Source organism: Stegodyphus dumicola, chromosome 2 (genome assembly GCF_044657685.1).
Source record: "Stegodyphus dumicola isolate Sdum_Otavi_A_Nest chromosome 2, ASM4465768v1".
Classification (NCBI taxonomy): Eukaryota; Metazoa; Arthropoda; class Arachnida; order Araneae; family Eresidae; genus Stegodyphus; species Stegodyphus dumicola.
Window position 1 is genome coordinate 156578262 of NC_140769.1, and position 12430 is coordinate 156590691.

The 12430-nt window shown below is 30.6% G+C and overlaps 1 protein-coding gene across 4 annotated transcripts in view; it reads left to right on the forward strand.

Moving 5' to 3' along the window:
• LOC118197301 (uncharacterized) overlaps positions 1-12430 on the forward strand; it is an 86742-nt gene that overhangs the window by 41448 nt on the left and 32864 nt on the right. For all 4 annotated transcript variants that reach the window (XM_035368798.2, XM_035368796.2, XM_085811360.1 and 1 more), the window contains exon 4: positions 8582-8686. In XM_035368798.2, the coding sequence (XP_035224689.1) occupies positions 8582-8686 (105 nt within the window). The remainder of the gene's footprint in view (positions 1-8581; positions 8687-12430) is intronic.

Genomic DNA, 12430 nt, shown 5'->3' on the forward strand with positions numbered 1-12430 from the left:
ATTATAACTCCAAAATGAAGTAATTATATTGAATAAAAATATGCCGTATCATACTTTTCGTAATGTTTTGTTTTACTAACTAGATGCAATTTAATTATTCCATATATTTTAATATACCAATATCAACAGGGGAAAAATGGAAATGACCTAAAATATTTTTCTAACAATTCGTTAAACTAATTATAAAACAAAACTAAAATTTTGTGCATTATTTCCAAAAATATCATTTCATTAATATTTTATAAATGACAACATATATTGTATATATAACTACCATTGCATACTTATAAGTTTTTAAACATTTAATGTAGAATTTATGTTGATTTTATTTTGCCCAGTTTTAATATAGTTTTGAAGTATGATAGTCTTGTTACTAGGATAGCATGAATCTGCTAATACAAGTTTAATACATTCCTTGACAAATGTTTCTCTTATTCATGTAATATAATATATAAATTGTAAAATAAGTTTTCTTAAAAATAAATTATTATTGTTTATTGGAATTTAAAACAATTCTGTATCTGTATGTTGTATTAAAAATAAAATAATAATGAATTTTTAATGAAGCATTGATTTTAGCATTAACAATGTAAATATATATATATATATATATACACAGATGAATAAATGGAAATGCAAGCTACTTTTTCTTACAAAACCGCCCATGAATATATACTTCCCTTTAGGCTGATAGCCTTTGCATGCTTTGCCATATTCTATCAATTCAAATGATGCAAATATGCAGAAAATTTTTTTTCTTTGAAAGTTAATACCGGAAATAAAATTCAGTGCATTTGTAAACTACATTAGTTCTCTTATAGCTTGGCATTTAATTGCCCAATGATTTACTAGTCCAAACTAAGGCAGAATTCAGATATCAATCAAATAAAAGAAAATTAATAAGGTCTGATTTTTAGACGTATATATGAAGATTTATTTTTTTAAATATTATCTTAAGTCAACCAAATTAATTTCAAATTTAAGTAAGTATTCATGCCTTTCAGTAGCATTATTTTTGATATCTTAAATTAAATAACTGAATGCAATATTTCTTGTTAATAAAAGAAAAGCAATGTTATGAAAGACTAGCGAAGTGGATTTGCAAGTTCTAATTACGAAAGGTCCCATGCTTTAAGGGGTCATTTTTAAAAATACTTAATTAAAAAAAATATTTAATGTAAAACTTCCAAACTTCACACATGTGGAATATTAATTCTATATATTGTATCTCATTCTTATTTTATTAATTAATTTCATAGGATTTTGTGTGACACAAGTAGTAATTATTAATTAAATTTAATCTGTTTCTGATCTATGTTTTGATTTTGTTATTAATTACGTTAGTTTACATAAGATTTAAAATTATGTAAGCTACAAAAACCTACTGCATCTATTAATATATGCTGAAGTGAATGAAATTATGCAAGTAAAATTTTTTAAAATCAAAAACAAATTTCTGTGGAAAATTAAAGTTATAAATCCTAAATGCAAACAAAGGAGTGAATTTGAAAGTTATCAAATAAGCCAAAGTGTTGGTCATTTTTTCAGTTTTGCAGAAGAATTTTTATACTTTGCAGAATGGGAATATGATGTTTGGTTTTGTTAGTATTAATTATTACAACTGAATTATTGCAACTTACATTGCAACACGTAATTTAGCTTAAAATTTATTTGAACTTAATTTTCTAATTTTTTTGATCATGTATATTTCATGTGTCATAAGTCTTTGAAATGAACTTAATTCTATTTATTTACAGAATTTTTTTAAAGAAGAAAAAGTCACATTTGGTTTGCTTAGTTGCACACGAAGGTACATACCTATATATATATAGAGAGAGAGAGAGGGAGAAAGAGGAGTTATGTTTACTTGCAGACTTTTTTCTGCCTTTTTACTAATATTATAGTATGAAAATCAAGGGGGAAATTAAGCAATCAATTTAATTTTGAAGGATGTGATTACAATACGATCATAACCAATAAAAAATATTCATGAATGAACTACTGGTAACTATCATAGTATTATTATTTAAAAGAAACCTACATTCCAATAATAACGCTTAGTAACATAACCATTTAAGTTATCTGATAAAACTAATTTTCATTCCTACTTCCCTATACCTTGAATTTCACTCTTAGTATTGCCCACTGCTACTCCCTAGACCTCAAAGCATTTAATGCATCTGGAACTGCAATTTGTGTCTTCTTCTACAGCATGCAAGTTAACACCGTTTAGTTTGTACTGCCACGAGCAATGATCTTCAGAATTACCGTATTGAGTTGCATATTCCACCCCACCGAGCTTTAGAACCAGATTCTGAAAATTAAAAAAATATTTACATAATTTTTTCCCTTTTAATGCATTCAGAAAATGAATATCCCAAGATTTTAAAATGGATTTATCAACATAATGATTGTTTGGTACTTACGTATTATCACAACCAGGTTGGCGCTATTTGTAAGTTAGAGTAAAAAAAAATATGAATAGAAAAAAATGCACATTTATTAATTACAGGTAATTTTTAATACAGTTTTTTATATTATTTTGTTTTAAAATATAAAATAGCAATCAAACCCTTCCGGTTTCGAATTTGAATAAGTTGTAGAATTATTTTTTCAGCGGAAATCTTTTGGCTATTGCTTTTAGCACTGATTGAAAACCGTATTCGCCATAACCATGTACACGTCGACTTACTTTTGCTTAAAAAAACATCCCAGAATTGCACAAAAATGGCATTGCGCACACTCTTGACTTTATCCATGTACACTGCTATTTTCTCATAAATTATAAAAATTTGCACGAAAATGCATCAAAATTTTGTGAATCTCCACATGCTTTTTTTACAAAAACTACGTATAACACGTAGGGTTGCCGTAAGTAGGGTCGCCAAATTTCGCAATTTATGCGAATTTTGGCCTGGTTGCGTTAATACGTAAGTACCGATTGTTTTCGTCATACTAACAAAGGCAAACTTTTGCACACTTAAGGCCCCGTTGAATCTTTCTCTTCTAACTGTTGAATGTTATGTCAGCCTAATACAAACAATGATCTATGATAGTGAAAGCAAATACCAACTGCCATTCACTGTGCAATTTTGCCATATCAGCTCAATGTTCACCCTAGCAAGCATCGGACCAGAACCTTCTCTAATTATTTATGTATGATCTGAGGCAACAATGCCTCAAAGGATTTGCAAGAACAACAATGAGAATGACAGAAGTTCAAATTATAAAGAAGAAATGAGATAACTTATTAGATGTTGCAATTATGTGTATTCTTATTGAAATAGAGGTTTCTTTTAAATAAATAATATTGTGATAGTAGTAGTTTATCCATGATTACTTTTCATTTGTTATATTCCTACTGTGACTGTGTCCTTTGGAAATAAAATTATTCGTTTAATTTTTCCCTCTTAATTTTCGGAAGATAAAATTAGTAAAAATAAGTGGGAATATGGCATCAAGAGCATTAGATATCCCCATTTTCTTGAAGCTGTTCACTATTATTGTTTCATCAATGATAGGCCATGCACCCAAAATCCACTAGCAAATCAGTTAGTAAGATGAAAATGACCACTATGCGGACAAAACATTTAGGGTAACTTGTTTTGTGACCGCCTTAAGGAAGACAAACATTACCTAAATCTTTAAAACATATTCAGAATCCTGTGCTAAAAGAAAGCTAGGGGGAAAATGTTGTCCGAGTCCCAGTGATTCCTTTGGACGAATATGTAATATTGTTTTAGAAATTTAAGGTAATAAATATAATATTTTTCGAATGCTAAAACAGTTCGAGAAATTTATTCAAGTTTTGAATTCTGAATATAAGTATACTGTATATTATATTTAATAACTATGGTGGCTTCATTTATGAAAATATTTGAATATTGGCTGTTTTTGTACAATGAACCTTCTCTAAGCTAGCTATACGTGATTCCTGAAAATTTTGATCTTTAAATGATAGTGGGCATCCTAGAGAAGTTATGTTTACTAATTAGTTATTTTATGAGGAATGCTGGTTAAATTTAAAAAGTGATTGACTGAGGTAGCTTGTCGTAATGAGACGGTTCACTGTAATCCAATTTTTTAAAGAATTTAAGCTGTTCTTAATTAATTAAGATATTATAAAGAAATATGATTAAAAGTGTTATATAAGCACATGTTTAAAACATCTATTAAAATAATTTTTATAAGCTTTTTAAGAGCATGATTATGATTTTAAAAGAAATGTTTTTTTCTTTATTTAGGAGACATGGTTTACAAAAAAGGGGGAAAACCATTCATTTTTTCCAAGCAGTCGAAACGAATTTTTATGAAATGTTTATTAAATTATATTATGTTATTTTTTAATTAATTCTTTTTTTCAGGTTTTATGTAAAGTTTATGAATTAAGTAATAAATTATTTTTACTTCTGTATTTTAATTAGCATATTATTTGCTTCATAGTGTTTCACAATAAAATTATAAATTCAATAAACTTCTTAATTAACATGCTGTAATATAGAGAGAGCATAAAGTTTGTTTTTTGTTGTCACATGTTTATTTCACAATTTTGTATGCGAATCTCGAAATTTATAATAACTTGAATAAATTTCTCGAACTGTTTTAGAATTCGAAAAATATTATATTTATTACCTTAAATTTCTAAAACAATATTACATATTTGTCCAAAGGAATCACTGGGACTCGGACAACATTTTCCCCCTAGCTTTCTTTTAGCACAGGATTCTGAATATGTTTTAAAGATTTAGGTAATGTTTGTCTTCCTTAAGGCGGTCACAAAACAAGTTACCCTAATTTTCTAACTGCGCTGTTATCTACATCTGTTTTCGAGTCCTTGCATTGCGTTTGTAATGAAAAGAGTAATTTCTTGTATTATTATTATACCTTTTACAATAAGTACAATATCGTGTAACATTATATTTTGATTTGTCTTCGCTTTTACTTTTTAAAGGAACTGAATCCCATTTTTTGAATTTTAATTTCCACACGTCTACAGTACTCAACTATTAATTTATTTTTAGCATATTCTAGGGACAATTCAGCTTCTGATTTACCCTCTATTGCGGTTATTAACGAGTTCTACGAATTTGGTAAAGAGCATAATAAAATTGGTCTTAGTTTGCTTACTTTAATTTCTTCTCCTACTCTACGTACCTTTCCAGCCGTTCTAATACACCCGTGATATGTTCTTGCGTTTTATAACTTTCATTACATTTAACATAATTTCCTTTTCTGAGGAAAAAACAATTTATCTGCTAAATTTACACGTTCATGAACAGATTTTTTAATTTCGTCCATACTTCTTCAGCACATTTACTGTGTAAAGCACAGATAATTTGCGAATTCGAAATATTAGGCATATTAAAGCTTTGGCTTCACATTCAGTTTCTATTTTTGATTCAAACACTTCATTATGTAAGATTAAAAATTGTTCTATTTTAGATTTCCAAACTGAATAATTATCGTCTATAAACTTTTTTAATGGGGGGGAACGGGAAGTAAAATCGCTTTCTTGCATTAAATTCAAACGAATAAATTTTTAACAAGTTTTAGGTTTTAATCAATAATATAATCACCCTCGTTATCAACAACCTTTTGCCATCCAGTGTGCAGATTTTCAATCCTGGAACCGATAAAAATTGATTGATTTCTGAGCAAAATATCTCGAGGTGGCATTTTAGACATCATCCAAGTTTTCAAATTTTTTGCCACAAGAAAATGTTGAGGGATCGGAATAAATTGAAATCCGAGGGTGCGATATCAGGCGAGTATGGTGGGTGAGGCAGTATCTCCCACCTCAATTAATTTTAATTAATTAATTTTTTCCAGTGTTCGTCTTGCACAGTGCGGTCTTGCACTGTCGTGTTGCAGAATGACGCTTTTCTATTGAAAATCGCCGGATATTTTTCGATAAAGATTGGTTCACTGGATCCAGATGTTCACAATATAGGTCTGCATTAACAGTTTGTCCAGGTTTCAGCAATTCAAAATGAAAAATTCCTCGAATACTCCACCAAACACACAGAAGCGCCTTTTTGGAATGTAAACCCTTTGTAACTCCTATTGAAACTGCCTTTTGCGTTTTGGATTGTCATACAGGACCTATTTTTCGTCTGCAGTAATCAAACGATCAAAAAACGGTTCTGTATGGGGTCGTTGAAGCAATACGTGGCATGTGATGGATCGGTTGGCTTTGTTCTCTTCGGACAGATTATGGGGGACTCAAACACCTGCTCTGCTTATTTTTTCAATCTGCTTTAAATGTTCTGGATGGCCAACCAAGGTTGGTTAAGTGTGTTTGACATGTCAAATAATCAGTTCCTTGATTATATGAGATGGATTTACTTCCACTTCTGCCCTTAGCATGTCGTTGTCTAATATTGCTGATCTTCCTGATCGATAGGAGTCAGAGATCAAAATTATCAGATTTGAACTTAAAAAAAAAACCATCCTTGGCATTTACGAATGTCTAATGCACGTGGATAAATATCGCAAATGATTTTAGTCGCAACTGTTGCATTACTACCCTTGCAAAACTCAAAAAGCATACAATGCCGGATATGCTCTTCTGGTATTTGGCTGGCCATTTCACCCCAAATTGAAAAAAAAAGTTTAATATTGGTCTATTTAGAAGTGAGCAAGTCACGATAACCTTAAAATGACATTGACACGCCTTCGAGATAGACAATCAGCTGACAAATGACAATCAAATATCGAAATGCGCAGAAACGACATTACTTTCCCGTCTCACTGTTATAAAAACTTATCCATTTTAGATAGATATTATTATTTGTAACTATTATTTTCAGCAACAAAAACAGTTTTATTGTTTTATGTCCCTAGAATCCTACAACAATATATCATTTCAATTTTACAATTTCAACATTTAGAAACCTTTTCAAAAAGGCCAATTATGAAACTTATTAAATTACTCACTCCCATAATCATTGATATGTCGCGCATTTAACACAGTTAAGGTGTTTAAGTATACTGTCTTTATTTAGTACAGTTTTGTTAAAGAATTATAAGTTAGGATAAGTATGAAATCTTTCTTTAAGAAGTTAGAGAGTTTGCTTAAATCATATAGAACACAAATCAAAGTTAACAGTCTTCACGAACATTTAAATTGAAGTATTGGAAAAAAGGAAAACTTACAAAATACTCATTTAGAAGTTTTAAATAGCTTTATGCTTACCTGTTAGGCATTTGTGTCAGTAGTATATTACATAAAAGAAGGTAACATGGCTGAAAAAGATAATCCCAGGCTTAAGTACAAGGCAAACTAAAAAATCTTTAAGATCTCTACATGAAAAAGACAACATAGGTACAATCCTCCATCACCAATATATATCGTTTGTCGCTACTTTTTTTTTTTTTATGACGTTGCGGAATTTCATTACGTAAAAGTGACACTAATTAATTCTAACAGTATCACTTTTTAAATTGTTACCACCAAATGTTATCGCCCTGTATTGTAGTCAAAGAAATTAAATAATGAAGAATATGCATGAATGTATTTTTCTCGGATTGTGGAAAAATGACAGTACATAGAGCCGTTCAGTTTTGAATAACATAATGCTCCACGCGAACAGGGGCACTTGGAAGCTCGAATTCTGAATTTAGAATTAGTTTTTCTGTCCATTTCCTATTTTGTAAAACATTAAAGAAATTTTGTTTAACAAATTCAACGATTTCAAAGGGAGCACATTGTACAGAAAGCGCGCGAGACTGTCTATCGGAAAATCTAAAGATATTTTTTAAAAATATTTTTTGCCTAAAGGGACATTAGCTCATATGCTCTCGAAACGTGTACATGTGTAAATAAAAAAAATATTTAGTGCCTCGATTATTCTAGTTTCAAACAGTCCGAGACATTAGACTAACCGACTCCCCGAATCCTGAGAGGTATTTAAGGTTTTTTGCAAACCTCTATGGAATGTAATCGCTTTGGAGAAATAATGGAGATCTGGTTTTGTTTATCATTAGTCTGGTTTCCCATGGAACAAAACTTTAATAAAGAACAATTTTAAAAAGAAGCTTAAAAATTGGAAGCATTTCTATATATTTGGCTACCTACCAATAAGACATCAAAACATTGGAGTAAGTTTTGTTAAAAAGGTTGCAAACTTTCTTGTTACAAAACATTATTTGGCAATGAAATGTTATAAGCGGTATATTTTCAGCGATATGTCAATATATTTTGTAGCAGTTTCCCCTAATTCTATCAAAACTAAAAGTTTTAGCTATCGAAAATTTCAGTTTGTTGCAAATTAATAATAAAGAAAATTACTTTATTATTTAAACAATATAATCATTTTTATTCTTGCTGCTGAAAAGTATTTCCATTGTAATTGCTGGTTATCCTACACCCAATACATATCACAGAAAAATTATACAAAATTCCAATTAAATTAGAATACAAATCGAATTTAATTTGAATTATTTTATATTTATCTATATCATAAAATGAATGAACTTGTTCATTTCATGAATAGGTTATGGTGTAATAAACTTTCAATAACTCTAACTGTAACTGTTTTTGCTTTCCTCATTTAGTTAACAGGCATTATTTTTTTTTCAGACTGCTCAGTGGTTTTTTGAAGAAGCCACGAAGTGTCATTATGGCACAATAACTAGCTACGACGACATGGTTGAAATCGGCTGTTCTATTCCCCGCGAAGATTTTGTAAGCATTTTACCGGCATTTAGAAAATTATCAATAATTATATTTTCATTAGATCCTGGGATATAATATTATAAATGTAAGTGTTAGGGAATATATTGCAAAAGAAGGTAATAAAATAAGTAAACTAGCAAATATATACATTAAAAGAAAGAGAGTATGATAAACAAAGTTATGTATCTCAGTAGGAGAAATAAGCATAAGTAAAAACATTTTTACGTTAAAAGTCTTTATTGAGCAGTAAAAAGTATAAAAGTAATTTTTTAGCAGCCATAGTATTCTTGATCACTTACGGCTAAAATCATAATCTTGAAGCCGATTTGCCTGCATCAGGTACCACAACTGTAAAACAGAAATGGAAGTGAATTGAATGTGACCATTCTTGTGTCCTTTCTGTATAAACACATCTATTATTTCTTGAATATTTGCTAATGTTCTAAAGAAATTAAAAATATTTCTTACACTTAAGCGCGTGCGCCAAGAAGGATTAATGGTAAGGTACCATTGCGGTACTGAAGGGCCCAGATTCCAATCGCGAAGAAGGCATGCCTGCATTTGTCCATCGCTTCATAGGAGGTAAAGATGGCCCTATATTAGTCGTTTCCACAATAAAGTGGCCACCACTTCCGGCCTTAGGTGTGGCTAAGCCTAAGTTTTAACGCAGGAAAAGAAGTATTGTATAAAATGCAGTTTTTTCAATGAGTTTTAGATTAAAGTGACCTTATAAAATAAGCTTTTAGATAGTGGCTCTTCATTAATATATGGATGACTAATTGAAGTAATTAAAGTTATATTTAAGGTAAAAAATATGTACATAAGGCAGAAATTAAAACATTTTTTTAAAAATTGCTGTTGTTTATTAATTTAAAAGTAACTGCTTTTTCTAAGTGTGATATTTAACTTAGTATGGCTGTAAGTCCTACATATATTTAAACAAAATATACCTTTTTATTGCATTCTTTAAATAAATTACGGGAAGTTCATTTAAGAAAGCTTTTAAGGGAAGTTCATACATCATGCAAAACATTTATGGTATTTTTTTATTTGACAACATACAGACTCCCCTTGCACCACAGATGTACAGCACGAACCTTATAGAAGTAAGTGAAATAAAACATTAGAAGTTGCATACATAAATAAAACGAACAAAGCGGAGGACAGCAGTTTGGACTTCAAGAAAACAGATAAGTTCACTGTCCAAGTCACTCTGAACATTTTAAAATCGTTCTGAAAGCATAATCTAGGGCCGTCAAATGTAGAGTACGAGAAAATCAAATATTCAATATCCTGAGGTAATATTTTTGAGCATTCACATAAATTGTTTGATCTTAGATTAAAACGAAACAGGTAACTTGCAAATTTGCCGTGACCAGATAAAAACCGAGAAACTTTAAAATTAATAGAGAGAAAAGACTCGGAATGCAAGTAAGTAGAAGGAAAGAAAGTTTTGGTGACCTCAGCAAATTACAAGATTAAATATAATTCTCATTCCACTTAGCTAAATGCTTCTTATAATAAAAAGGACTTCCAATAGCTCTTTGGAATGCTAATGTTGATATCAATAGGTAAATTTAAGGCATCTTTAGCTAAGAAATCAGCTCCATTTCCATAGAAACCGTGATGAGGACGTACAAAAGCCAAAGCGGATATCAATTACTCTATTTTTAAGCCAACTGACAGTTAATAGGGATTCGATAACTAATTTATCGCAGCTGGTAATACTGTTCAAAAGGCGAAGAGAAGAAAGAGAATCATAACAAATAAGGTACTTTGAGGATACATTTATGGTATTCTACCTCATGAAAATTTACTTTCCAAAACAGAATCACCCAAACAGGATTTTTAATTATCATTCAACAAAATTCATAAATATATTAAATTAGATATCTACAGCGTTAGACATATACAACGATCGTTTTCTGGAATATCCTATTCCTATCTTCCAAACTACTTTTTTTCTGCGATATTCTGACAACAATTTGTGGTCTAATTTTAGATAAATAGTTCAGTGAAAGCTAGAAATTCATCGAATTGATGAGATATCGTGTGAAAGTAATTAAAAGAAATTTCGTTTTGTTCAAGCGCATTTCTTCAACCAAATTATTTGCATCTCCTTGCTGCAGTCATCTCTCACATATTACCATAAACCACTGCATTCTGTTTCTCTTACACAAAGCAAGAAGTAAAATAAGTTTTAATCGAGCAGAAATTAAATCCGTTTTAATTTAAAAAAGGTAATCGTAAAAAGTCCACACAAAAATTTCACGTTTTTCCCCAAGTTTCCGATATAAAGACATATGACAATTTTTTTTAAAGCAAAAGTTTCCACGCTGGTGTGGCCCACGAGCGGCCACGAGCTGCCTGCATGGGCGTTTTCGTGGTTTTCCCCATGTGTAGCGTATATACGAGTCAGTTCCCCTTAGAAAGTCCTCTACAAAGGCATCCCTCCCCTTAGGCAGATAGCCCTCGTGTGCTTTGCCAAAATTAAATACACCAACACGCTGGTGTGAAATGACGTATGCGGGAAGCGTTTTTTGCCCGCATTGTCGCTTTTCGCGCCAAAGGAACAGTGTTAACGCAGCTTTTCGGCAAACTGCCCGTCAATGGGGAAAAAACATTTTAGCGCGTTGAATAAAACCGTGCAATTTTAAAAAGGTCTTTTTTCATATTTTTTGTTGTACACACTTTAGACCATAAAATATTGAAAATTTCATGCTGAATGTAGAAAAACACTCTTTTTAACCTGACGTCAATTTAAATGTAACTCGTTTAAATGTTACTTAATTTAAAAATCCGATCTCTCTAGTGTAAAATCCTGAGCCTGCTAACAATGGTACCTTAATTCTCATGATTTAAAAATCCATTACGTCTACAACTGCGCAATAAAAAAAAAAAAAAAAATCGGAATTTTTTAAAAGTTTTAGAAATTTAAAAAATAAGAAACACTTTTTCCTAAAATTATTTTTCTGTCTATCTACTGGTGTAAAGAATAAAATTAATTTCGTTTATTTAATGCGAACAATAAATTAAAATATCTATATCGTATTGTGAAAATGACTTCCTATGAAGAACTGTATTATCATCCCAAACTACGCAGTGGATGTGCAAAACTCAGGACAAATTCATTTAACAAATTCTATCAAACCTGACAAACAATAATTGACGGCATTTATTACTATGCATCTCCACTTGCTTTTCTTAAAATTTTGATTTAACCCTTTGCGGCACAGTGTGTCCGGTCTGCACACACTTAAAATTTCCTTCTCTACGCACAGAAAAATTGAATGAAAAAGGATTTATAGTTTAGTATAGGTTACTCTGAACCTTTTTTATTTATAGTAGATGGCAGCTCAACACAAACCAGTCCATATATTTTAGCCATGTTTAATTTTTTAAGACCCTCATTTTTCAAAAAAAAAAAAATTGTTTGAAAAGAAATTTCTATGTTATTTTTTTTTGGTTGTAAGCTAATCTCCTTATTCTATATTAGTTTTAAACTTTTACCTTGAAATCTGGCCTAAAATCAAACGGCGAACCTTAGGTGTGCCCAGATCTGGCTCATCAATAATCTAGGACAACTGAGAGTCTGTATTCTATGTTTCTGCGCATCTCATCGGTCAGTTCATTGACAACAATACTCGTTTCAGCACTCTTTTCGAAGCTCTACTCAATCAGTGTGCCCACTTTGGGCACACCCACAGAATTAAAACGATAAGTGCTATCTTCATAAAATTTTATTTGTGTACT